The sequence below is a fragment of the Chelonoidis abingdonii genome, chromosome 1 (genome assembly GCF_003597395.2).
Source record: "Chelonoidis abingdonii isolate Lonesome George chromosome 1, CheloAbing_2.0, whole genome shotgun sequence".
In the NCBI taxonomy this organism is placed as follows: Eukaryota; Metazoa; Chordata; order Testudines; family Testudinidae; genus Chelonoidis; species Chelonoidis abingdonii.
Window position 1 is genome coordinate 309837175 of NC_133769.1, and position 27208 is coordinate 309864382.

The 27208-nt window shown below is 43.3% G+C and overlaps 1 protein-coding gene across 1 annotated transcript in view; it reads left to right on the forward strand.

Moving 5' to 3' along the window:
• Nucleotides 1-27208, forward strand: part of DGKH (diacylglycerol kinase eta) — a 276676-nt gene that overhangs the window by 243749 nt on the left and 5719 nt on the right. The window contains 5 exon segments of the mRNA XM_075061569.1: nt 11018-11123; nt 12530-12622; nt 18450-18569; nt 18697-18805; nt 20246-20376. Coding sequence (XP_074917670.1) covers nt 11018-11123; nt 12530-12622; nt 18450-18569; nt 18697-18805; nt 20246-20376 — 559 coding nt within the window.

Below are 27208 nucleotides of genomic sequence, written 5' to 3' on the forward strand. Positions count from 1 at the left end.
CAGGGCCCATCAAGACCTTTTGAGACGAGTGGCTCAGAATGTGAACTTACAGGTGAAGGAGGTCCCTGAAATAGAGGACCTGTCGTGGACATCCTATCGGCTGATGCACCTACTAGAGTGGCTCTTCCATTTATCCACACCATACAGGCTAATGCAGATTCCATTTGGCAATCCCAGCCTCGATTCCACTTACAGCAAGGGGAGTAGAGAGGAAATATATGGTCCCTTCAAAGGAGTATGAATATCTCTACATTCACCCACCTCTTTGCTCTTTAGTGGTGCAATTGGTGAACGAGAGGGAGTGTCATGGCCAGCAAGTCTCGGCTCCTAAGTCAAAGGAGGCTAGGCGCATGGACCTCCTAGGCTGCAAAATATACTCAGCCAGGGGCCTCCAATTTAGGGTGGCAAACCAACAAGCCCTCCTAAGTAGATATAACTTTAACACGTGGATGTCCTTGGAGAAGTTTATGGAGCTTCTTCCCCAGGAATCCCGTCAAGAATTTACGGCCCTACTTGAGGAGGGTAAAAAGGTAGCAAGAACTCCCTCCAAGCCTCTCTGGATGCAGCGGACTCTGCAGCCAGAACTCTGGCCTCAGGAGTGATGATGAGGCGTATCTCCTGGCTCCAGGTATCAGGCCTTCCCCCTCAACTACAACAAACTATTCAGGATTTGCCCTTCAAAGGCCAGGGCCTGTTCTCAGATAAAACTGACCCCAGATTGAAAAGTCTGAAGGACAATCGGTTTATAATGACGCGTTTGCTGGGTATACACCACGGCCAGTGGACCCAACGCAGGACCTTCTGGCCCAGCCACACTGCCCTAACCCCCTGCCCTAGGCCACGTCAGGACCTTAGCAGAAGCGTGGTAGAGGGAATCGTCGAGTGACAGTCCTTGGGCCTCAAGGAGGTCAAAATCAGGCGCCGTTCTAAACCACAGCTGGGGCTCCAAGCAGAACTTTTGATGGGACACCCGAGGGCGGCCCACCAGTTGCTCTACTGGATCCTTCTCCCTTTTTCAAGACGCCTCTCAATCAATTCCTCCCTGTCTGGTCCCAGCTAACTTCAGATCGTGGGTTCTGCACACGGTGGGACTAGTGGGATACTTCTGTCCAGTTGTTTTTCAACCCCGCCTTCGCCACCCCTCCCTCCCCGTCCCTCTTCAGGGACCCCTCTCACGAGCATTCCTCTTACAAGAGGTCCACCTCGCTCCTAGCCATGGGAAGCCATAGACAGATAGTGCCAAAAGACACTGAGGGGCAAGGAAGTTTTATTCCTGCTTATTTCCTAATCCGCCAAGGCAAAGGGAGGTCTACGACCGATCCTAGACCTGCGAGAACTCAAACAAAATCATGATTAAAGCTGAAGTTCTTAGGAAAGAGACGACTAACAACGAGCGCGAGAGCAATGGTGTCGATAAGAAGAACACATAAAGCTGGCCTAGCACCAGGTTCGGAGATCTCCAGAGGTGGTGGTAGCGAAGAGCGTCTGGTCGATGAGGTACAAACTTCCAAACCGCTGAGGAACTTGAAAAATTATGGGTGAGAGAAGATGATCTAGCCAGGTGCCCTGGGGGAAAGCAGAGTATGAGCGGATCAAGATGCACCCCTATGGATCAGCATAAAAAAGAGACTGCCATTTTCCCTGGTGGTAGGCAGAGATGGCGCCAGAATGCACTTTAGTGAAGCAAGAACGCAATAAACGCTAGAGGGGTCACCCTGTTAAACTTATGACAGGATAGAGGAGAAGTCAGCGACATGGAGGAACAGACACCTGCCCAGTGGCGAGGTTATACGAGTGTATGCTGAGACGCACCACACGCAAGGAGAAACACTTACAATGCGTGGACTATAGAGATATTGCTTTCCAAGCGCTCGAGTGAAAGGCCGTCTCTACTAGCCAAGAGCTACCTGTTAGGACGGAGGCAGAGCAAACGCAACTCAAGAACTGAGCGAGGACTCAAACCACACACAGCAACCAGCCGTGAGGTGAAGAACGGCAGGGTCTGGATGGTGAAGACTGGCCACAAAGAGTCCCTTGGGAGTAATGTATCATCTGCCAGAGTGCAGGCCGATCGAGAGACTTGCCACTGAGAGAAGGCGGAGACACACAAAAGTGTATACCAGTACCTGTACCGGCCTTGGTCCACATATGAGAGTAAAGCTGAGAAAGCATGGATCAGGATCGGAAGGTGTACTGCACCTGCAGAGCTGAGTGAAGAACTCTGTGAAGCGGTAAATGGTGGGAAGGCACTAATCTAAGCGAGTAGGTGCCAAGATTGGCGGCCACGCGGAGGAGGAATGCGTCTGAGAGGGTGCCCGGGAGCGCCCTAGAAAGCAAAACACGTAGAGCCAAAGCTCTCCTGCGATCTGCTTCGGAGGCAAAGAGGTCCATGGCTGCCTCTGAGGAGAAAGACCCCACTCGAACTAGGACAAACAGAGAAATAGGATGACCTCGCTGGGACAGCACATCTGACCACGCGTGAGACAGAGAGGTCTGCTGAGGTGACCCGCAGAATGTTCTGGACTCTGGAGGAAAAGACGCACCAATGCGATCGAGGGGCTATGCAAAATCTCAGAGGTGACGGCTCTTGAGAAAGACAGGAGGAGGCGTGCTCTGCCTGCTGGGATTTGGTAGAACATGCGGCCGTTGTGTTGATCCGGAGAACAACTAGCGATACACCAAAGCTCAGAGATATGGCCTGAAAACACAGCGCCTGCTAGACTGCGCCAACTCATTGCTCAGATACAGCACCACACATTGAGGGCAAGGCAGCTCTTGAGGCGACCAGGAGCAGCCTTGAGTGCAAGCCCAGAGAGACGCGAGACGCATCTGCTCAATGGTTAGGGCCCATCAAAGAGGATGAAGCAGGGGTAAGACGGACATCCTGCACGACAGTAGGGGACTATGAGTGACCACTGGTCTACCCATGACCACAGGTTAGGAGCCAGAACCTTCTGGGACATAGTGAGCACCGAGTCAGGGCTGTCTCTGTGTGGTTGGATATTTGGGCATGTCCAGTTGAAAGGGATGGAGGCGGGCCCTGGGTGCTGGTCATGAAGCGTCGGAAGCCATGTGACGTACAGGCTGACGGCAGGTGCGCTACCGACATGTCGTGAGGTTTACGACTCAAATATCGAAGCATTGCTTGAAGCGGACTGTGGAGGCAGGTTCTGGCCAGGTTGGACCAGAACCGTTCCGAAGTCTATTCCTGTGTGGTCAGAGAGATTCTCTGTGTTGATCACAGCTAGGCTCCCGAAGAAGTCTTTGATGATGCGCAGGTGCTGCGACACTTGTAACTGGAAGTTCTCGAATGAGCCATCGTCGAGAATCGTAGATGGTACCTGACGATGCCGGCGGGAGGTGGCAGACTAGCCATGCTTTTGTGACAACATGTGAGCTGCGAAATGCAACGGACAGTACATTGAAACTGAAAGTGTTGATGTGTTGCACAACCGGAACGGACCTCTTATGTAGTGGTAATATTGTGATGTGGAAATACGCTCTCTTCATACAAGGGCAGCATACAGTCCTTCTGGATCCAGGACGGGTAATGGTCCCCAGGGTTACCTGCGGAACTCTAGCTTTCTTATGATTTGTTGAGTTCCGCAGGTCTAGATCGGTTGTAGACTCCCTTTTGCCTTGAGGATTAGAGTAGCAGAATGAAAACCCTTGCCCTCCTCATGTCTTTTTGGCACCTCCTCCAATGGCTTCCCACGGCTAGGAAGCAACTGGATCTCTTTGTAGAGGAATTGCTTCGTGAGAGGTCCCTGAAGAGGACGGGAGGGAGGCTAGGAAGGCAGGGTGAACAACGGATGGCAGTTATCCCTTTCCATTCGTGCGCAGGACCAACGATCTGGTTAGCTGGGATGCAGGCAGGGAGGATTTGTGAGCAGGCGGTTTGAAAAGGAAGGAGAGGATCCAGTAGCAGCAATGGTGGCCGCCCTCGGTGTCCCGTCAAACAGTTCGCCTGGGCCCCGTGGTGGTTTAGGGGTTGCCTGATTTTGACCGGTGAGGCCAACTGTCTCCGATGTTCTCTACGCACGCTCTGCTAAAGTTCAGATGCGGCCTAGGCGGTGCTAGCAGTGTGCTGGGATGGTAGCCTGCAGGCACTGCGTGGCAAACCCAGCGAGTGCATTATAACGCGATTTATTTGAGGTCTTCAAACCTTCACGACAATGTCGGTGCGCACCTGCCTCAGCCTGGTACGTCACATGGCCTTCTGCGCCTTCATGACCAAGCACGCCAGGCTACGCCTCCATCCCTTTCAAACCTGGCATGCCTCAATATACCAACCACACAGAGACAGCCTGGACTCGGTGCTCACTATTCCCCAGAAGGTTCTGGGCTCCCTAACCTGGTGGCTAAACCCCACTCTAGTCTGTGCAGGGATGCCATTCCACCCACCGCAACCCTTGATGGCCCTAACCATGGATGCGTCATCTCTGGGCCTTCGCACTCAAGGCCTCTGGTCGCCTCAAGAGCTGGCCTTGCACATCAATGTGTGGGAGCTGAGAATGGTCCGTCTAGCATGCCAGGTGTTTCGAGACCATCTCCAAGACCGTTGTGTATCAGTGTTCACGGACAACACAACGGCCATGTTTTACATAAACAAGCAGGGCAGAGCACGCTCCTCCCTCCTTTGTCAAGAAGCCGTCCACCTCTGGGATTTTTGCATAGCCCACTCGATCGATTTGGTAGCGTCTTTTCTCCCAGGAGTCCAGAACATTCTGGCGGATCACCTCAGCAGATCCTTCCTGTCTCACGAGTGGTCAATTCGTCCAGAGGTCATCCATTCTGTTTTCTGGAAGTGGGGTTTCCCCACATAGACCTCTTTGCCTCCCGAGAGAACAGGAAATGCCAGGTGTTTTGCTCCTTCTAGGGACGCTCCCCGGGCACCCTCTCAGACGCATTCCTGATCCCGTGGAAGAGGCACCTACTCTGTGCCTTCCCACCATTTCCGCTCATCCACAGAGTCTTACTCAAGCTCTGCAGGGACAGCACCCACCTGATCCTGATTGCTCCAGTGTGGCCAAGGCAGCACTGGTACACCATGTTGTTCGACCTCTCAGTGGCAGACCCGATTCCCCTGCCACTCTGGCCAGATCTCATAACACAGGACTTTGGCAGGCTTCACCATCCAGACCTGCAGTCTCTTCACCTCACAGCATGGTTGCTGTGTGGTTGAGCCAGTCTGAGTTGCGTTGCTCTGCCTCAGTCCAACAGGTGCTCTTGGGCAGTAGGACGCCTTCCACTAGGATGACATATCTGGCCAAGTGTAAGCGTTTCTCCTGCTGGTGCGCTCAGCATAACTCAGTCCCCAGGCAGGTGTCTGTTCCTACAGTCCTGGACTACCTCTAGTCCCTGAAAGAACAGGGCCTAGCAGTATCTTCCATAAAGGTGCATCTGGCAGCCATCTCTGCCTTCCACCCAGGGGAAAATGGCAGTCTCTTCCATAAAGGTGCATCTGGCAGCCATCTCTGCCTTCCACCCAGGGGAAAATGGCTGATCAATCTTCTCTCACCCATATTTTCAAGGTTCCTCAAGGGATTGGAACGTTTGTACCCTCAAGTCAGACGCCCGACCCCTACCTGGGATCTCAACCTGGTGCTAGCCAAGCTTATGTGTTCTCCTTTCGAACCACTGGCCACCGGCTCGTTGCTGTACCTTTCCTGGAAGACAGCCTTCCTCATCACTATTACTTCGGCAAGACGAGTATCTGAGCTTCGGGCCTTGACAGTGGACCCACCGTATATGGTATTGCATAAGGACAAGGTACAGCTGCGACCACACCCCTCCTACTTCCCTAAAGTGGTGTCCGCCTTTCATGTCAATCAAGACATCTTCCTCCCAGTCTTTTTCCCGAAGCCGCACCCATTGTATCAGGAACAACAGCTGCACACCTTAGACATTCGCAGGGCTCTCGCCTTTTATACCGAGAGAACAAAACCCTTCCGAAGGTCACCTCAGCTCTTTGTAGCTGTGGCAGACCGGATGAAAGGCCTACTGGTCTCATCCCAATGAATTTCATTTTGGGTAACATCCTATGCTACATGCTATGATTTGGCTCACGTTCCGGCTAGCCACCTCACTGCCCATTCTACTCGGGCTCAAGCTTCATCTGCCGCCTTCCTGGCCCATGTTCCCATCCAGGAAATATGTTGGGCAGCTACCTGGTCATCGATTCACACCTTTGCCTCACATTACACATTGGTTCAACAGTCCAGAGATGATGCAGCATTTGTCTCAGCAGTTCTGCATTCTGCAACATCTCACTCTGACCCCACCGGCTGGGTAAGGCTTGGGAATCACCTAATTGGAATCGATATGAGCAGGCACTCGAAGAAGAAAAGACGGTTACTCACCTTTGTAACTGTTGTTCTTTGAGATGCGTTGCTCATATCCATTCCAAACCCGCCCTCCTTCCCCTCTGTCGGAGTAACTGGCAAGAAGGAACTGAAGGGCCATTGGGTCGGCAGGAGTATATATCCGGCGCCATAACGGCACCACTCCATGGGGCAACCCAGCCAACCCACCGAGTGTTGCTAGAGTAAAAATCTTCTGACAAACGTGCACGTGCCACATGCACACCTAATTGGAATGGATATGAGCAACACGTCTCGAAGAACAACAGTTACAAGGGTGACTAACCCTCTTTTTTTATGCCTAACTATTAATAATAAGCGATACATTAAAGTTAAAAATATACTGTTGTTACTGGATTGAGGTTTTGGAGGTCACCAAAAGGTTACATTTAAACCCAAAACACATCCTAACTGTGCATGTCAGAAATGTATAAAAATACTCACATATACAACGCATACATGGAGGTGACATCCATGTGATAAACTGCACAGTAATTCAAACACATGCTGATAACCACCTCATCTTCAAAAACCCACAAATTAAAAGAAAATCCACCATCTATAGACGAGTTTATTCCTTTTCCCCTCAGATATATAATTTCCCCACGAAATTATGCCTGTTCTAGGCTCAGAAATTAAAGGATTCAATCCTGAGCCAGGAACAGCCTCTTAGTATGATTTCTGAATCTATGAACAATTCTTCTATGCATAAAATACAAAGGGTTTTAATCTCTGATATCTTGTGGCTCCTCATGTGTTCAATTCTTAGCATTAGATATGTGTGTTCAATCCTTAGCATTTTTTCTCAGGCTTATGAAACATTTTCCTATCCCTCCATCCTCCCATCTGCCAAACTTTTTTCTCTAATGATGCCTGTTCCTTACCCCAACACAAAAAATTGTGTGTCCCCCAATCGCCCAATTATCTCTATTAATGAAAATGTACAGCACAGTTGCTGCTTTTATAAAACACTTTTTTTAAACATAAACACGGTCTTAATTCTTAAACGACTGAATAATTAAGTATCTGTAAGAACAAAGTCTAAGCAAGTCTAATTGTCCGATAGACCCTTCGTATCTTTTTGTGTACCTATTCACTGTTATGAGAGTTCACATTATGCTGGAAGTCCTAAGAGTCTCTTGACTGTTGATCAGTTGAAGTTTTGCCCTTTAGGGGCTCGTGTGTGGCTAAATCTGCTGAAATCGTTTATTCACAAGAAAAATGAAGAATTTCTAGTAGTTTGTATCATTTCAGCGAGGCTTTGCTGCACCTTTCTCAGTTCCAAATCAGCCCAAAGTTCCAAATCAGTTGGAATGATTTGTTTCGGCTATTAATTTTGAAAACTCCAAGCTGTATGAAACCAGTGTTGTATCCAGTGACCTACTAAAGAAATCCACTTTGAATTTAAATTTTAAAATCATACATTTTTCCCATCCTACCTTTCATAATCAAACAAAAACTAATCCCTTTTTGCATTCTTGTCTCAGGACAGTCAAATGATACATCCAATTCTTTTGCCTTCTCAGGGCTCGTCTACACAGGGACACTGAGGAAAATTGATCCGAATTAACTAAAGGTGTGAATTTAAAGTAGATGAATTAAACTGTATTAAAACATGGTGTGGATGCTCTTACTCAAAATTAAAGGCGCCTTAATTTGGTTCAGTTTAATTCACTTTGAAAGTGAATTAAGCTAAATTGAATTAAGGACACTTTAATTCTGAGTAAGAGCATCCGCATGGGTTTAATGTGGTTTAACTAATCCACATTAAAAGTTAATTAAGATTAACCTTCTGAGTGTCCCCAAGTAGACAAGCCCTCAGTTGCATGCTCAAAATCATTTCCTCTATGTGGCAGAGGAGTTCCATCCATTGAATCATTCTGTATTAACTTGCTGCCAAGGCTCACTTCAACAAACACATCATACCAACGTACACAAGGGCCACACTTTATTTAGAACCGTGGTAATGTCAGCTTGGAGTTTAAATGCTGTTGATTTCAATATTTTCCAAATCTTGAACAATGCTTCCAAAAAACTATTTTTGACTGATAGTGATATGCCTACACAGAACTGATTCTGCTCTCTCACTCAGCCCCAGAACCCATTTCCCCCTAAAATGCAAGATTTTTTTAAGAAAGGGAAAATTCAGTTTTCAGAGCAACACCCCACTTTTTCTAAGAAAAGTACATTTTTATTGAGTCACAAACATTTTTAAAAGCCACCAGCAAAGTTTATAAGACATTTTAATTCCCCAAATCACCACTCATCTTTTTCCGGGGAACTTGCAAAACTCTTTTATTTTACATGAGACACCCCTTGAAAAACCAAGAAAAGGCCCACTAAGAATCCCTTATGGTTTGTTTTTTTTAAATAAAGGCCTTGTGCTTTCAAAGAAGCAAATGTTTCTTTTTATAAAAGTATTTGTTTTGAGTGTACCGCAAGCAAAGCCATTCACTCATTTTTAAGACAGTTTACTGAATTTTTCGGAGAAACATAGGACACAGACTGGAAGGGATCTCCTGGGTAATTGAGTCCAGTCCCATACTATCGCAGGCATGCCATCATACAATCTCATCCATAATTTTATCAAGCTCTATCTTAAAACTAGTTGGATTGTTTGCCCCTATTACTACTATTGGGAGACTGTTGCAGAACTTCATTTCTTTGATGGTTAGAAACCTTCTTCCAATTTCCAGCCTAAATTTATTCATGGCCCATTTGTTCTTATGCCAATGTTGTCCTTTAGTTTAACTAGCTCTTCTCATTAGCACACACCTACTTTTTGTGCCAGTGTCGTTGAAGAAAATATTAAATCAGATTGGTCACAAGAGCAAACCTTTAAGGCACTCCACTAGTAACCTCTCTCCAGCCTGATAGCTCTCCTTTCATCATAACTTGTTGTCATCCCCTCTTTAGACAGTTCCTTACCCAGTTTCCAATTCTGATATTAATCCCTATCTTAACTAATAATAGTCCATTGTGTCAAATGCTTTACTGAAGTCCAGATAGATTAGATCTACTGCATTTCTCTTGTCTTTAAAAATCAGTTTTCTTAGCAGAGAAACATATTGGCTTAGTCTACCATGATCTGTCTTCGGCAAACTCATGTTGCATTTTGTCCCATTTTCTGTTTCAAATGATATTTTTCAACAGAAAATAGTGTAAATACCCTTAGTCTTGCTACAAAGGCACCCTAAGTGATGATGCTGAATGAGAGATATTTTATATCTGAGATGATAGATGTGTTTAGGGAGGGGTGTCTCTCGATATCCAGTCGAGAGTCTCTGGATTTAAAATGTTTTATCTCACATATGCAGACACGCACACCGTTTTCAGACCTTCATAATTTTAAAACTGGGATTTTCTTCAAACTTGGATTGTTTTTCCTGGTTCAGCAATGTATAGGATAGCACCACATTTGATGTTTCTAACTAGAGTCTTCTGTGTTGTGCAAGTACAAAATTTCAGTTGCAACATATGTGTGTGGAATTTTTACTTTCCCTCCTATCATCCCATCAGTCTCGAGTTAAAAAACTGCCGAACCAGTTTTGTATATGTTTTTTAAAACGCTCACTTTTGGGCAGAGATTAACATAGATATTTTCAGTTTAAAAAATGTTTTTGAGACTGTTATGAACAAGTAAAAATAGCAGTTTACAGTGGACTGTATTATGGAGCTCACTGTCTCAAATGCTGTAATACAGAAATCATATCATGAACCAGACACTGCTAGAGTAACTGTTTAACTGCACAAGTTTAGGACAGGAACTGTAGAACAGCATATTCAGTTTAAACTGCAGGGATGACTCAAGCAGGCAGGAAGGGGGAATTTATATAGACATAATGTAATACAATTATCCCAACTGAAATTCAGCCAGGTCATAGGTTAATACAGGGGCTGGCAAAGTTTTTGGCCTGAGGGCCACATCAGGTTTCCAAAATTGTATGGAGGGCTGGTTAGGGGAGGCTCTGCCTCCCCAAACAGCCAGGCGTGGCACGGCCCCCACCGCCTATTCATCCCCCCCCTGTTTCTGGCCCCCTGATGGCCGCTCTGGGACTTCTGCCCCATCCAACCCCTCCATTCCCTGTCCCCTAACAGGATATACAGATTGTTTGGGGAGGAGGGATAGCTCAGTGGTTTGAGCATTGGCCTGCTAAACTCAGGGTTGTGAGTTCAATCCTGGAGGGGGCCATTTGGGCAGGGGGTTGGACTAGATGATCTCCTGAGGTCCCTTCCAACCCTAATAATCTATGATCGTCACATGACACCACCATAATAATTCTCTTCGGAATGCGTTTCCTGTATGAATTATGTGAATGAATATTTCTGGTTTAATCAGTATAATCTATATGTAGCCATTGCTGGTAGGATGACATGCCAGTTAAGACAGTAAGTGTTCCTGAAGCCCTCATATCAGAGCAGATCTTCTGTATGAAGAATGTCATTTAGATAAGAGAGCAAAGTGCTTTGTTGTCTAATACTTATATTTAAGCTTTAGATACGTAGAAATATACATAGGACTCTAGGACAATTAGTGTAAATGTTCTGTGAAATATTTCTTTTCCATCTACCAATGTTTTTTAATTTTAATCACATTTTAACTGGTTGTAAAAGAAGGTGACAAAGTACCTTTCCTGTTTTTCATATTTTTGTAGAATCTGTGAAGCAGCAAAAATACACAGCCTTTTGGAACAGGAGCTGGCTCATGCTGTCAATGCATGTTCACATGCATTAAATAAAGCCAATCCAAGGTTTCCGGAGGTAAAGGAACAACAAAGCGTTATTTAATAATAAATCAGCTGTAGCCCCTGTGTGCAGAAGTATTTCTAGAGACATTGGAGTAGTCTTGTAGTCCCAATCACCATTTTCCGTGGCTAGCATGTTAACTGCTGAGGTTATTGATATCCCAGGCTCCTGATCCTGCAAACATGCTTAACTGTAAGAGTGTGACATAGGCCCAAGCACCGAATGGGATGGGGAGAAAACCAGCCATGCTTTTTGTCCTGCACCTACAGCAGCAGCCTCGGCACCCCTCCTTACGCTTGTAGGGCCACTTAATAGCTGATGGACTCTGTTGAGACTCTACTTCAGTGAGTCTGAAAGGCAGAGACAGCACCAGCAGGGGCAACCAGAGGGAAGAGGAAGTGGGAGAAAGACTCCCTTCCTCACAGACCTGGAGCACATTGGAAGAGGCAGAGGATACCTGACAGCTCCCATTTCACCCTCCCCAATGGGGAAGAGGAAGGTACTGCTGGGTGGAAAAACGTTCCCTTTTGTGGCAACTGGACCTAAGTGGGAGTGGGACATTAAGCATATTGGAAATAGAGGGGGGCAAAGGAAGATACAGGGGCTCAGCAGAGCATAACATTAAGGGCATGACTCAGAGTCCTGGGAGATGGACACAGAACTACACCCAGGTACAGTCATGCGGTCACACACTCACAGATGCACATACATCTTAATGGAGGACATGGTGCTAGTGGAAGAATTTCAGGAGGAGCAGAACTGAGCTCCTTATCTCCCAGCCCAACCCCCACTATTTGAGCTTTTGTAGGATCTCGGCAGTAACGTAATTTCATGAACATGAGTTTATCGGTCCAAAATTGTCTAACCTAACATAATCTACTTAAGCCCCCATCACCATAGTAACTATGCAGGCTAACCACTGCTTGTTAAAGTGTGGCAGCTCACCCCCTCAAGTGTGATGTGAACAATCCTCATTAATGATCCTTGTTAATAAAAGGCCCAGAGTTTCTTTAGTGGCCTTAGCCAACCATAAAGAACATGTGGCTAGTCACTTGATACTCTGACACATCTGAGCCCTCAGTAAACAGAGTCAGGTGCAAACCAACCAGCAAATGCAGTACATTTCCCCCTCTTCCATTCTGGAATCTTATGTAAACGAATATGGTCTGTTCTGCCCCTAAATAAACCGGTGAAATTCCCACAAGCTTCAGTGGCAGTTGTAGAGATGCATCTGAGATCAGATTTTGGCCTCTGTACATTGTTCTATATCTTATTCCCTTTGGTCTGGTAGAATACACTTGTCAAGCAGAGCTGGATCAAGCTGGTTGCTTTTGGAAAAACTGACCAAGGTTGGGATTGTAAACTCAATGTACTTCTGCTCACACTTTAACTTATTTGATTGTTCTGCTTCTGTTCCCCAGAGTCTTACCAGAAATACTGCCATTGAAATAGCTGTCAATGTGAAGGCACTACATAATGAAACTGAATCTCTACTGATAGGAAGGGTTCCTTTGGTAAGAAGATAAAATAAATGTTGTGTAACTTGGCCCTGTGTACGTCATGCTTCTCTAAAGGAGCACCGTAACGTTATAGTGCAATGAAATACTATACCCCGGAACCTGTAAAAGGCTGAATCAGAGGATTTGATACTATACCTATTATCTGAGTTGGAATGAACTATGAATTGTTCTCCTAGTCCATTCACCTGCAGCATGGCAGGAATTAGTTTCTCTTCCTAAACCATTGTTAATTGGTGAGCGTCCAGTAAAGTTTTGTTGGCATTGAAAGTCATTGCATCTCTTCCCTTGGTTGCTTAATGTGGATCTATGAGTAGTTAAGTTCTTCAATAATAACACGTGCTCTTGACATACAGTTAGAAATTGGTACATTTGATATCGTGAGGGGAGGAGGAAAGAAACAGGGTTCCTCATGCTTTTCTATCAATTGATACACTAAGTAGGAAGGGTTATGTCTTTTTTGTGCCTTTAGTCTTCAGATTCAGGAGAAAAATTATTAATATTTTATTAATTACCTAAGTGTGTGATAATTACAAATGGATATTGATTGGAATATTTTCCTGTAGAGGGACTTGAGTCTGAAAGGAATGGTATTAAGATAAAGACCCTTTCACATCCTAAATAAATGGTACAAATCCACTTTATTTCCATATATCAGAGGGGTAGCCATGTTAGTCTGGATCCGTAAAAGCAGCAAAGAGTCCTGTGGCACCTTATAGACTAACAGATGTTTTAGAGCATGAGCTTTCGCGGGTGAATGCATCCGACAAAGTGGGTATTCACCCACGAAAGCTCATGCTCCAAAACATCTGTTAGTCTATAAGGTCCCACAGGACTCTTTGCTGCTTTTATTTCCATAGTGACTAAAAATCATTGCCATCTGAAGACTGTGTCAGCAGTTCACTTCTAGAAGTATTAACATGTTAGGCACGTGCTCTGCTTTACTTAACTTTAGGAAGGGAACAATGCTCTTTAGATAAATTTATCCAATATAGGGGAAAAAATCTGCTGATATTTCAAATTCCTATATGTTAATGTGGAGGCAAGAATGCAATATTTGGGTTTTAAAATGTTTGGGGAAAGGAATTTGGTTGAACAGTCTTCAGGTGATGATTGGGATTCTATTCTAAAGGTGTTATAATGTATCAAGGGATGATAGGACATGTTTAAATTATGAAATCATACACGCTGAAACCCCTGTTTTTCAGCCAATAGAGGGCACAACCTCACTCTTAGCGTATCTATGCTAAACCATTTTTTTTAAACAAGGCTGTTATCTGATATCAATATATATTCTGTGTCAGTCCGCATGTTGACTTTAGAGATATTCATAACTCTCATTTGTGAATCAGCGCTAAAACTTAGCCTTGGACAGTCTTGTTGGCTTGTACTTCCATCAGTGCTGAAATAACATGTAGGTTGGGCTGACCCATGGAGATGATGGATACAGATGAAAGTTTTGGTGTTACTTAAATTGCCAGTCAGGCACCATACTCCAGTTTAACTGTCTCCCCTGACAAAGAAGCAGATCTCTTAATTTGCTCCTTACTTATTTTACCTCTTTTCATCTGTCCAGTTCTTCCACACTCACCTTCTCTGCATCCAGTGCTCCTGACAGCCATGCAGTTGATACCATCATTGCCTGTACTGCCTGTTGATCTTTGTTTGGGAGTGGGAGGCAGGTGGGGTTGTCTCTACCAGTGTTGCTCCTTCCATCTCAAACTTCTCCTCCCCCTACTGAGAAGGTCTAATTGACAAGTCAGACTCTAATTCATTGAGCTAATCTTTCCATTAGAAACAGGAAGGTTATAAAACTTCGTAGTCTGTTAGACATGCAGAGAAGAGATCTTACACTAAGTTGGTCAATTCTCTTATTTCTGCTTGAATTTCACTGTTGATTTCAGTGGAAGCAGGATCAAGCCCTTAGTGCACTTTCTCACTATAAGCAGAATTAATTGATTTTCTACTGCCAAAATGTAATTCTCTGAGACTCTATGTGAGACCTTAGATAGGTGCCATCTGAGGAAACCCATACCGTTTGGACCAGTCCACTTCTTTTATCTTCCTCTGAGAGGAACAAATCAAAAACAGAATAATCCATAAAATGAAAACATTCTGAAGTGATGTCCTCCTCAGAGGAAAGAGAGAGGCTTCGTTGTCATTTATGCCCAGACTCCAAGCCTCCCCCAGACACCACTGTGCAACTCAAAGAGCATCAAGCAGCCAGTGGGGGGAACAAAAAAATTAAGGCTACTGTGACTCTTGTATTTTCTCCATAAATCTTAGGAACTTCTTTAAAAAAATCCCTTCAAAAAATCCCATAACAATGGAAAACTAAGATTTCCAATCCCATTGCACTAAACAGTAACATCGTACAAGAGAAGAGCTTTCACTAGAAAAAAATGTTAATATACAGATACTTTAATGGCAAGAAGGAAGAAAGTATTGTACTATACCAACGTGGACACAAGAACAAATGGATATAACTGCCTGTCAGGAAGTTGGGGAGGGATAGCTCAGTGGTTTGAGTATTGGCTTGGTAAACCTAGGGTTGTGAGTTTAATCCTTGAGGGGGTCACTTAGGAGTCTGGGGCAAAATCAGTACTTGGTCCTGCTAGTGAAGGCAGGGGGCTGGACTCAATAACCTTTCAAGGTCCCTTCCAGTTCTGTGAGATAGGTATATCTCATATATTATAAGTTTAGACTTGAAATTAGATGAAGGTTTCTAACCGTCAGAGGAGAGAAGTTCTTGAACAGCGTTCCAAGGGGAGTAGTGGGGGCAAAAGACATATCTGGCTTCAAGACTAAGCTTGATAAGTTTATGGAGGGGATGGTATAATGCAGGGGTCTGCAACCTGCAGCTCGCCAGGGTAATCACCCTGGCAGGCTGGGCCAGTTTGTTTACCTGCTGCATCGGCAGGTTTGGCCAATCGCGGCTCCCACTGGCTGCAGTTCACTGTCCCAAGCCAATGGGGGTTGGTGGGAAGCCGCGCCCAGCACATCCCTCGACCTGCACCCCCATTGGCCTGGGACAGCGAACCGCGGCCAGTGGGAGCTGCTGTCGGGTGAACCTGCCGATGCGGCAGGTAAACAAACTGGCCCGGCCCGCCAGGGTGCTTACCCTGGCGAGTCGCGTGCCAGAGGTCACCGACCCCTGGTATAATGGGATAGCCTAATTTTGGCAATTAATTCATCTTTGCTACTAGCGGTAAATATGCCCAATGGCTGGTGATGGGATGTTAGATGGGGTGGGATCTGAGTTACTACAGAGAATTCTTCCTGGGAGTCTGGCTGGTGAGTCTTGCCCACATGCCCAGGGTTTAGCCAATCACCATATTTGGGGTCGGGAAGGAATTTTCCTCCAAGACAGATTGGTAGAAGCCCTGGGAGGTTTTCGCCTTCCTCTGCAGCATGGGGTATGGGTCACTTGCTGAAAGGTTCTCTGCACTTTAAAGTCTTTAAACCATGATTTGAGGACTTCAGTGGCTCAGACACAGGTTTGATACAGGAGTGGGTGGGTGGGTGAGATTTTGTGGTCTGCATTGTGCAGGAGGTCAGACTAGATGATCATAATGGTCCCTTCTGACCTTAAAGTCTATGAAATCTATGAAATTCTACCTACCAAGATATCTCAAGGACACTTTTTTCCTCCAGAACTAGAGATCAAAGGCCCTTTCAGCAACCATGTAAATCTTCGCTATCCAGCAGGTCCTAACCCCTACAGATCCCCTCTGCAGGAGCACCAGTCAGGACTATCTTGGTCACAGACAAATGGACTCTTGAAATCGAACCCATGATACCATGTATTCTGTAACTGCAGAATTTGACAACACGGAATCCAACCTTTCGATGCAAAACTGTGCCCTAGAATCTATGCTTTCATTTCAATAGAAAAATAATGAACTTCAAGTCCTCTTAGTTATGAAAATTAAATTTGAAATTTTGAAAATGTAATGGCAGTTTAAAGTGATGCCGTGTGTCTGCTTGATTCAGATCCCAACCCCAAACTGTATCTCTGACAAGTGTGACTGGTCCCATCGATCTCAGTGGGGTGTTTACTCTGAAATCTCATGATGCCAATTTAAAATTTCAACATGATGGATCTTTTTAGCAGAAATATCCAGCTATTGTGCTTATTCCACATCACAAATGGCCACCAACACTTTTCGTGGTGCCAAAAGTCTCAGCCTATATTTCCAGCTTCCTCCATTAAAGCTTTTACACAATGCTACATTTCAGTACAAAATGTACTCTATGGCAGATTGAAGACTGAAAATGTGGAAGTAGTATAAAATAAATTATTAATTAATGTTAAATTCATTTTCAAAGGGGAACAACTGTACCACTTTTGGTGGTCATTTTCAAAATAATCTGAATGTAAAATTCAGTATGGATTTTTTTTTGTTTCAGCAAAACAAAGATACATAATTTTTTTTCTTGAATGAGAGCTGTCATCATTGGGCAGGAGACTCTGTGCATGTGCACATGTATTTCCCCCATTCGCTCTACTATCTACAGTGGCATGGAAGATTCAACAGACAAAGCTCACACCTTAATAGCTTCTTCTTGGTGACATGGGTTAGAATTTTCAAAACTCATTAAAATGACCGTTACTCTATTGTGGCGTGTGTGGCTCTCTCCTTAAGGACTTCCAACTCAGGGCCCAATTCCATATGGTGTGTTCACATGTGGGTGGATCACATGATGGGGTCTCAGGAGACGTGTGTTATTCCCACATCTTCCATTAACCTGCTGTGTGACCCTGAGCAACTCACTTTACCTTCTTGCACACCTCTTTTTTCCTTATTTGCAAAAGAGGATAATGATTCTTACCTTTCTTTTTTTTAGAGCAATTTATGAAATGGGCTGTCAAAGGGCTAGTTACTATTTCTGACTCCAACATACCTACTTTTCACCCTGCTCATTCCACAGAGACAGTGAGTCACTGTCAGAGCTGGGATTAGAATTTGGGAATTCTAGCTCCTAGTTCTTTGCTTAGTCTATTCAAGGGACATTGAAATCTTGGAAAGGCCTTCATGAAAGAATCCTGGTTACTCCACCCATTCCATTTCTACTTCCTAACCAGAGAAGAGCTGTACATCACATGAAAAAAATTGAGGAATGGCAGCACTGGGCTTCCTGACACTATAAGTTACACTTGTTTTCTCTGATGCTGTTTTTTATCTAAGTTTTCTCCAGGCCACTGGCCTTTATTAAATTCTTACCTCCCTTGTTGTGTGACATCATAGTCCAGCAATAAGAGCATACAACTATGAGCTTATAGAAGAATTGGGAAAAGCACAAAATATTAATATTTTTACATTTGGCACTGTGCTGATTACCAATTGTGCTTCTGGATTGATTAGGGTGACCAGATGTCCCTATTTTATAGGGACAGTCCCAATTTTGGGGTCTTTTTCTTATATAGGCTCCTATTACCCACCAACCCTGTCCTGACTTTTCACATTTGCTGTCTGGTCGCCCTAGGATTGATGGAAGTACAAGACCACAAGACTAGGGAATTTCTTACTGTAAATTTGGATTCTGTGGGCTTGTACATTCATTAGTTTGGGGGACTCTCTCGTGTGCTTTAAATCTCCATTTATATTTCTGAAGTGTGATGAGTGATGGCAGAAATGGATAGGTGGGCACACACCAAAGTTTTAGCTGTTTTAGTCATTCTTGTAGTTAGGACCAACCCAAATCAGTTGGATTGGTGAAATGCATGCTCAGGGAAATTAGATGTGGTAGGAAATTCCCCATTTGTTTACTTTCAGTATAAGCAGCCATTTAACATTCTTTTTTCTGGTTTGTTCATAAATAGCAACTGGATCCTCCCCATGAAGAGCTGCTGTCTGATGCATTACACAGTGTGGAGACTGAACTGAGAAAACTTACTGAGATTCCATGGCTTTAATATGTTTTCCAACCAAATGATGATGAGGTAGGCCAGGTTATTACTCCTAAGTGAAAATAATTTTATTTCACTAGAGAAGAGTAAATTAGAATTCCCCATCATTAAGTGAGGCAATTTTAAAGTTTAGTGGTTGTTTTCCTCTTTTTCCATGCAGGATCCCCCTCTGGATTATTCTAAGAGAAACAACAGAAGTACAGTATTTCGCATAGTGCCAAAGTTTAAAAAGGAAAAAGTCCAAAAGCATAAGAGCAGCCCTCAGCCTGGTATGTGTTTTGACATTGCAAGAAAAATCATAACTTTTGGAACAAAACGTGATTTCATATCTTTCATAATAGCTAAAATAATGTGCAACACCTAGAGGATAAAATCCTAGCTCCACTTAAGTCAGAGGGAGTTTTGGTGATTGATGAATCAATGGGATGAGGATTTCATGCAGTACATTTAGCAGGTGTGTGTCAATAGGATCCCCAAACGACTAGGTGAATAGAAGTAGTATTTTGTAGCTACTGTTTTGCCATCTACTTTTGGGATAGAAGGTCCCAGGTGTCTGTATGGGTGGTTTTATTTAACTAACTCCATGCCAACACAAGTCATTTATAAACCAGTTCTGTTTCTGTATAAAGCACTGATTCCGGTTTTTCAGGGTAGTCTGAGAGGCTGCACAATGGCTTTCATTAACACTTGTTTAATTGAAACAGTCGTCCTTTAAAGTCCCAAATAAGTTTTAACCGCAGTTAATTCTGTATATCAGACAAAATCCTGCTCTCTTAATTAGTTAGTAGAAGTTGAACAAACTCCACTCTCCTCTCTCCCCACTGTTATCTGTGAACATACTGCCCTGAAAATAACTGGTGTCACAACAGACCTAAAACTGCTCCAACATCTTGGTCTTTCACAGCAGGCAGTGTGTTAAACTGCCCTCAAATGCAAAACAAGCTCTCTTTAGTTGTTAATCTGAATTTAGGTTCTTAGTTCACTAATATGTTAAAATATAAAGCATATTAGAGTACTTCAGTCTGAAGCTAATCAGCATTGAATGAAAGATAAACAAAGGTACAAAAGAATAATAGTAACATAAAACTACTTTCTTTGAATAAACTTGGCCTATTAAGACTAATGTGGGCAACTAACCTTAGAGAACAATGTTGACAAAGAGCTTTTTAATGGCCTGTGCAACTGGTATAGTTAATAGAATATTTGTTGCATTAATTAAGAGCACTAGAAAAACTTCTGAAGTTGGGCTTGCATGGTGCGATCGCTATAGGAGTTCAATATATATTTTGATTTTACATTTTAATTAGTATTTGAAGTGTGGTTTTTCTTCTGACTGCACTGCAACCAATAAAGTGTCATTAGTATACAGTGGAACAAACCTGGATCTTGCATCACTGATCCTAAGATGATTAAAAGTGAATTTGAAGTATATGAGGTTTGATGGCTTTATTGAGGAAACTGGAGTAAAGCTGAAAGCACGGCTGCAAAGCAAAGAACCCCATCTTTGTTTAGATACCTTCTAATGTTTATTGCTAACCTCTCACCTGCATGTGAAAAGAAACTCAGTTTTTGTGGAAATGACACCTTTAATCTTTCCCTTTGCTAGCACGGCAGTTCTACTCTGTTTTCCACTCTCTTTGGCCTAACCTTTGCTTGTAATGCATTTGAGCATGTAGAAATTAAGGGGGTTTTGCTCTTAACTTTGGTAGTTCAAAAATGGGGCACAGATGAAGTTGCTGCTTGGCTGGATCTGCTCAGTTTGGGAGAGTACAAAGAAATCTTCATCAGCCATGACATCCGAGGCTCTGAGCTTTTACACCTGGAAAGGCGAGATCTTAAGGTATTTCCTTTGTGCTACTTTTCTGCTCTTGAGAATTTTGTTTGACAAAAACAAAACAAAACCTTTCTCCTGTCCTTGCTTCTGTTATGTGCTTGTAGCTTGGCTTATACTGTGCAAATATGCAGTAAATTACTACACGCTGTCCTGTGGCCTGAATTTCTTATATGTTGACCTGTATTTTCAAGCCAAGGATATTAGCAATATTGGAGATTATCTTTTCTCATGCTTCATATAGAATGATAGTATGTTCCATCAGGCTCAGTGAAAGCACTCCTATTGTCTTACCTACATCAATATATTACATTGTTAACTTTAAAAAACCTCAGTTTTAACTAGATTTATTAAAGAAGATCAGTGTGGAAGGCGTATTATCCATAATCAATTTATTAGGCTAATGATAATTATTTTAAATGTATCTAGTGCAAGGTCAGTAGGTAAAAGTTCATTTAAAATTATGAATACATTACTTCAGTAGTCAGTGTGTGGAAGAGAAGATGAACAGTTTGATAGTCTTCACACTGGCCATTTGCAGGCTTATGAATTTGTCTGTCAAGTGTTCAAATATATCCCTCAGAACAACTTTTTGTTTTGTTTTTGGTCAGTTTTTAATTTTGTGAAAAAAATCAAGGCTGCTATCTTTCTGAGATCACTTATTTAAAAAATTAAAAATCATTCCTCCCTGTTCAGTTCAAATTAATAAGAACCATGTTTTGGAAGAAGAAATGTTAGTGCGTTGAAAAATATTAGCCTGGCAAATGATAGTTACTTTGCACTTTGAAAAGGTGTTATCTGAGATTGCTGGTCTTTTTCAGGATCTACTTAAGTGCATCCATTATATGTAATAGAGACAGTATCTTTGGGGATTCATTAAATTACTTTTTCCTGGAACAGAAATAGTGACCTTCTGATAATGTGTTTTAGAAATCTGCATGCAAAAATGTGCAACTCCTCATACTGCATAAAACAAGAGGTTTCAATGTATACAGTATCCTAACATTTACCTCTAAAACACAAGTCATTGTGTCCAGCCACATCTGAATACTGCTACATGTCTAGGCTGTTTCCATGTGGACATCTGTAAGGATGCTTCATTAAATTGTTTAAAAAATTGCTCCCATAGCCTGCAATACTTCATGATAAGAGAGTGCTGACGTATGTCTGCCATGGGAGGAATGCTGTTGGCAAAGGTAGTTGTGTTCTTGTAATGTACTTAGTCTTGTATTATACATGTCACTGGTCCTTCTGTTTTATCCTGCATCAGTGAGACCCGTGAGCCTCTTTGTCACTGCATTAAACGCTTCCGTTGAGGCCTCACAGATCCCAAACCTGCAAGAACCAAGAAACAGAAAATTTTCCAAATAAGACACCACAGACAACATTCCAGTCTCTGGTATAATTGCCCATTGTCCAGGTATACTGAAAGAAGGAAACTTTATATGGATTTAATGAGGCCGAAGCTATATTATTAAATGTCTGGGACTATCTGGCAGATAAAAGTATATAGTGCAGGCAACTCCATGTCCTTCAAATAACTACCTGGGGCTTCTATCAACCCCCTCATCATTTTTCATCCAGGTCCCCCAGCCAACCCTTGGCGTAGACCTTAGCATCCACCCCCCCACCTTGTAGGGGAGGATTAACATGGACTAGAAGAAAGGGGGGTTGGATCTCTGCCATACCAATCATAGGAGCCCCGAACCGCCCCCTCACCCCCCTGCTCTGTTCCTTTAACTAGCACCTCCTTTTTAAGTGCTTTACCAGCCCATTTATCTGGTCACTGGATGCCTTCTCTGTGGAATACCTGCACTGGACATCTGCCTCACACTTACAGAATAAGTTGCGACATACAGCCTCACACCCTTTCCTCCTCACTGTAATAGGTCCTCCCTGACACCCACTGTGGGGAAAGCGGAAGACACTCACTCCACTGAAGCCAATTTGGTGTGAGGGAAAACATTCCTTCCCAGCCCCCCTAAAAAGGAATAACTAGCGCAATGCCCACAGCAAGTCCTAACCCAACCTGATATTTGCACCTCGAGGGGAGGGAAGTAGGGTGGGTGCTGCCTTGCCTGCTGTGTGGAGAAAGGGCTTCTAATGTCTGAATCTGCCCCTTTTAAAGCCTTCCGTCCTTAGGTACCCAGGGGATGAATCAGTGTTGCTATACTGGCCTCCACCCACCCTTTTTACATTGGCTTCTGACATCCTTCCTTTTCCCCTACCTGTAAAACACTGCTACCTTCCTCTGGCAAGCCAGAACAATATCTTCTCCCCACCCCCTGTTTCAGGTGTAGTGCAGTCATTCTGAACAGCAGGGACTAGACGATTCAGAAGCTAAACAGGAAACTAGGCACCCCAGGGCTGTGGCTTTCTCAAAATGATAAAACCCTTGAAAGGAAAAACCCAAGAGATCTAAGTTGTAGTAAACAGCATTACAGCAGGCAAGGAAAGTCCCTCTGGCCTTGTGCAAGGATCATTTTGATTATGTGATCAAACTGAAACTTAACCAAGTAGCTTTCTGCAATGTGACCATTAACTGACTCTCCTTGAAGCTAGGGCAAATGATGAATCAAAGTGATTTTTAATTGCCAGTGATGCAGGGAAGCCAATATCCATGAACTAGAAAGAGGCTAGGTCATGTGCATTAACCACAGTGTTATATCGAGAGTGTTTCATATTTTTGCAAGAATAGCTGTGGAACTTCCAGCAAAAGTGCTCATTAAATCCCAGGAGACCCTTTGGCCAAATGTTTGGTTTTTTTGTGTTATAGCAGCATATCTGAATAGATGAGTGGAGCACTAAGGCTGTCTGTTGCAAACAATACTAGCATGAATTCTGAATGCAGATCACCAATTAGAGACAGTGCTCGGCACCTATAGTTTTCTGATTGCTGAGTTGATAAAGATATATCCCTGTGCTACAAGGACATTGGAAAACATGTCCACAAATTTCCCCTATCATATTTTTCTCCCACATGACTACTGAGATGTGAAAACTTAATAGGTCTTCAATATACATGGAAGTTAGGATCCATCTACATCCTTTCCTCATTGCAATCCATGTTTGTACAAGGCCTGTACTTGTACTATGTGGCATGGTCTTTGATCCCTCACCTGTGTGTAACCATCCTGTTCCCTAGACTGTCTGCAATGAATTTACCTCTCACCTTGCCTGAGCTATGGGAAATGGCTTCTGTCTGTTGCCCATTATAACTAAGCCTACCGGCCCACCTCTCTCCTCTACAATCAGAGGGTTACTGCAAAACTTTATCACCAGGAAAGCCCTTTCATGAACCAGATCCCTAGTGCTGGAGTGTGAACAATTCCTCCTCACCTCAGCATCCAAGCTGAAAGTAATTTATCAAGCTGAGGAACCCAACACCAGTCTTTTCTCTGTCATAGTTGGTGTGTCCTGGACTCAGTTTGTGCTTCTCTGGGGCATCTGTTCAAAATGGAGAACATCCGCAAGCAGTGCCAGATGTCCCTCAAGACTCTGCCTCTCTTGCCCCTTCTCCAGCCCCAAGTACTTGATCTTAGCATGGACCTTCCATCCACAAGATCTCTCCCTTCTTTTGATGGTGGTGAGAATGAAACATTGACTGTCAGTGCCACAGGAGCTGCAGAAGGAAGGCCTGACTTAGAACTCAGTTCCCTTTGTCTGCTCTACAAGCAGACTCCCTCAGCATGTCTTCAAGTGATTACCAAATAATCTATGCAGCTACATGGGGACGTACACTGAGAGGAACAATAAAACTCCTGGCATCCCAAGCAAGCCCAAACAGTCTGGCCAGTCATTGCCTCAACCTGTAATTTGAAGGTGGAGGGGGCAGAGAGGAGGGCTGGGTTGGATTATTGAATTGTTATAAGATTACATCTGGCTTTTATTATAACTCCTCCACTTCATCTTTGTCATAACTTTTAGAAATATCTCCTTGTCAGTTGAAGTTTTGATTGTAGAGGTTTTTGTTGGTTGGTTTGTTTTTTTCTTTCAATGCTTGTGCAAAATCCAGTCACCCATTTTAGGAGGATTTTATTTATGAGGATAGAAAGTAATATATGCTGGTTTCATCTGTATTCTCCAGCTTCTCTGTGTCACTCAGGAACCATAAACCTGTTTTTTGCTGGTCAGACAAGCTCAAAGCAGACAGAGGATAGCAGTGATTCTGACCCTTTAATTTTATATTGTTAATGCATTTAAGATGCTTATTTGCACATGCATTACTGAAAAATAGGAAAATTGTTCTTCTCCCTGAGAATTAACCTCCCTACTAATTTACAGTTATTAGCATTTTAAAACTGCTCCTGTGCATGAGAGCTGGTTGCTTATATTCCTAGCTGCAAGAGTGTCTATTGGGCTACAGTGGTATCATAGTTCTAATGTCTCTATAGAAAGATTTCAGCACAGAAGTTTGTCCTATATTTCAAGATGCAGGATCTGGATGGTTGTATAGTGAGAGTCAAACTGAAATTTATGGTGAGGGTTATATATTGTTTTCATCTTTAGTTTTTGTTAACTGAGTAATAGAAATTAAGTGTTGTTGTAGCTGTGTTGGTCCCAGGATATTAGAGAGAGACAGTGGATGAGATAATATCATTTATCAGACCAGCTTCCATTGGTGAGAGAGACGAGCTTTCGACCTTACACAGAGCCCTTCTTCAGGTCTGAGAAACATACTCAGTGTCACAGCTAAATACAAGATGGAACAGATTGTTCAGCCTAATTAGTTAACACACATTTCAATGGACAATTCAAGATGAAGTGGCCCTTTAACATACTCCAGTAATGGGGGCAGGAGGAAGGAAAAAGGGGGGAGGTGTTAGTGGGTTATAGAATTGTTGTAATAAAGCTGGTATCTCTGTTCAGTCCATGATTTTTAGTGTCTAGCAAAGTTATGAATTTAAGCTCCCAATTTATAACTTTGCTAGAATTATGGTGCAATGTCATTATACCAGCCTAATTTCCTACAGTAGACCAGGCCTAAGTACATTTTCCAGACCTGAAGAAGAGCTCTGCGACCTGCTCTACACTAGAAAATTAAATCCAGACCCCAGGGTGGTGTAGTTAAGCCGACTTGACCCCTAATCAACATAGCTGCTGCTTCCTAGGGAGGTGGTTTACCTGTGCTGAAAGGAGAACTCTTCCTGTTGGCATAGGTAGTGTCTACACTGAACCTTGTATCTCCCATCAACAGTAGTTGGTTTAATAAAAGCTGTTACCTCACCCACTGTGTCTCTAATAGGAATTAAAATGTTCAAAAAAAAGCTCTTTTAGAGAATATTAAAAAAATCCTTTGAGATTTGTTAGATTTTGGACTCACTGGATGTCTTTGTTAAATTAGTAATGAAGCTAGAGGAAATCTCTGCTCTTAAATATGTTAACGCAGAATTCTATATGTATTGTTTGTTTGGAAATATTAGAATTGAACCCTTTTTGCTAAAGATTGAGTGGCAGACCTTTTTTGGGCTGGGGAGGAGGGAGGTAGAAGGCAGCCTCTAGCCTTATCTCCAGAGTATAGTACAGATGAAGATTCCCTGACAGTTGACAATTTAAGAAGAAAATTGTTGCAAGAACTTTCATCAGGTTCTTTTCCAGCTATTTTTCAAGGACCTCTTGAGTACTTACGTCACTGGGTGCTAGAAACTGTGAGGTGGGCTGGCAATGTAGCTAGCTGTGTGGCATGGAAATGGGGTAGAGGGGAGGTCCTGCTCTGGAGCTAGAGTTGAAATTGTGCTGAGGGTCCCCCTTCCAACCTATCTTAGCTGCCATCTTTGAAAACCCAGAGCAAATGTTGGCCAAATGGAAGTTCGTTAATCAGATGTCAAATCAACAGAGAGATATACCACCATATATAAGGTGATTAATGAATGCTTTTGGAGGGTGGGGTGCACTTTGTGATTTGCAGTGTGTTGCTGTTCCAAATCCCTCCCTTTGTATGGGGTGAAAGTCAGAATAAAAGAATCCCTGGAAACTTTTTGGTATCTAGATGGCATCTAAAGTCACCATATGTGCTGTCTTCTCAACAGAATGGTTTGGGGAGATCTCCACAAGTGAAAATTCAGAGCTTTTTTAACTTTGTTTGGTTTTTTCCCTCAAGGATGGCAAACTTTAACTGAGGGGCCAGGAGAATTTGTAATGAGAGTCTGAGGCCTAGGGTTGAGGGAAAAGCTGTTGATATGCTGAAAGGGTCATAACATGATCCTGTCCTCTTTTTAATCTCTGAAGTCTGACAAAATCCTGCTACAACTACCAAAAAATCCTACAAATGAAAACCCTGGCAAAGCCTCATCAAATTCATGCCCAAGTTTGGTGGTGATGGTGAAAGATGTATATTCTATTTTCATTCTATGTTGAAGTGACTGTAATTTAGATGGAAACAGTAGATCCTCTGACAAATTGTTGCAAGGAGGTTTCTGAGTAGTTGCTTTGAACTTTTTTTTTCTTCATTAGAAAATTAACTTGAAGGCAAATAAGAAAATTTTCTACAACTTTGAATCTATAACCTTATGCCCATTTGGTCTCAGGAAAAAAGTTTCAGTCATTGTTATATGTGTTTATTAATTGTTGCATATATTAACTATTTTTCTTAGATGTTTTTGTTGAATACTCAAGAAAGAGTGAGATTGACAGCAGAGGATAGAACAAAGTGCAGTACAGACAGATGTGCTACAAGTTTCTTCACATTAGTCTGTCAAACCAACTAAATGTGCAAAACCCTTCCAGTTTTAGTCTGGGGTCCATTCTGAGCAGGACCTTATCATTATGCTGAATCATCATATATGATGGTCTTGAGCTGTAGTGTAGATAATTGTCCATTAGGAAACAGGACCAATTTCTT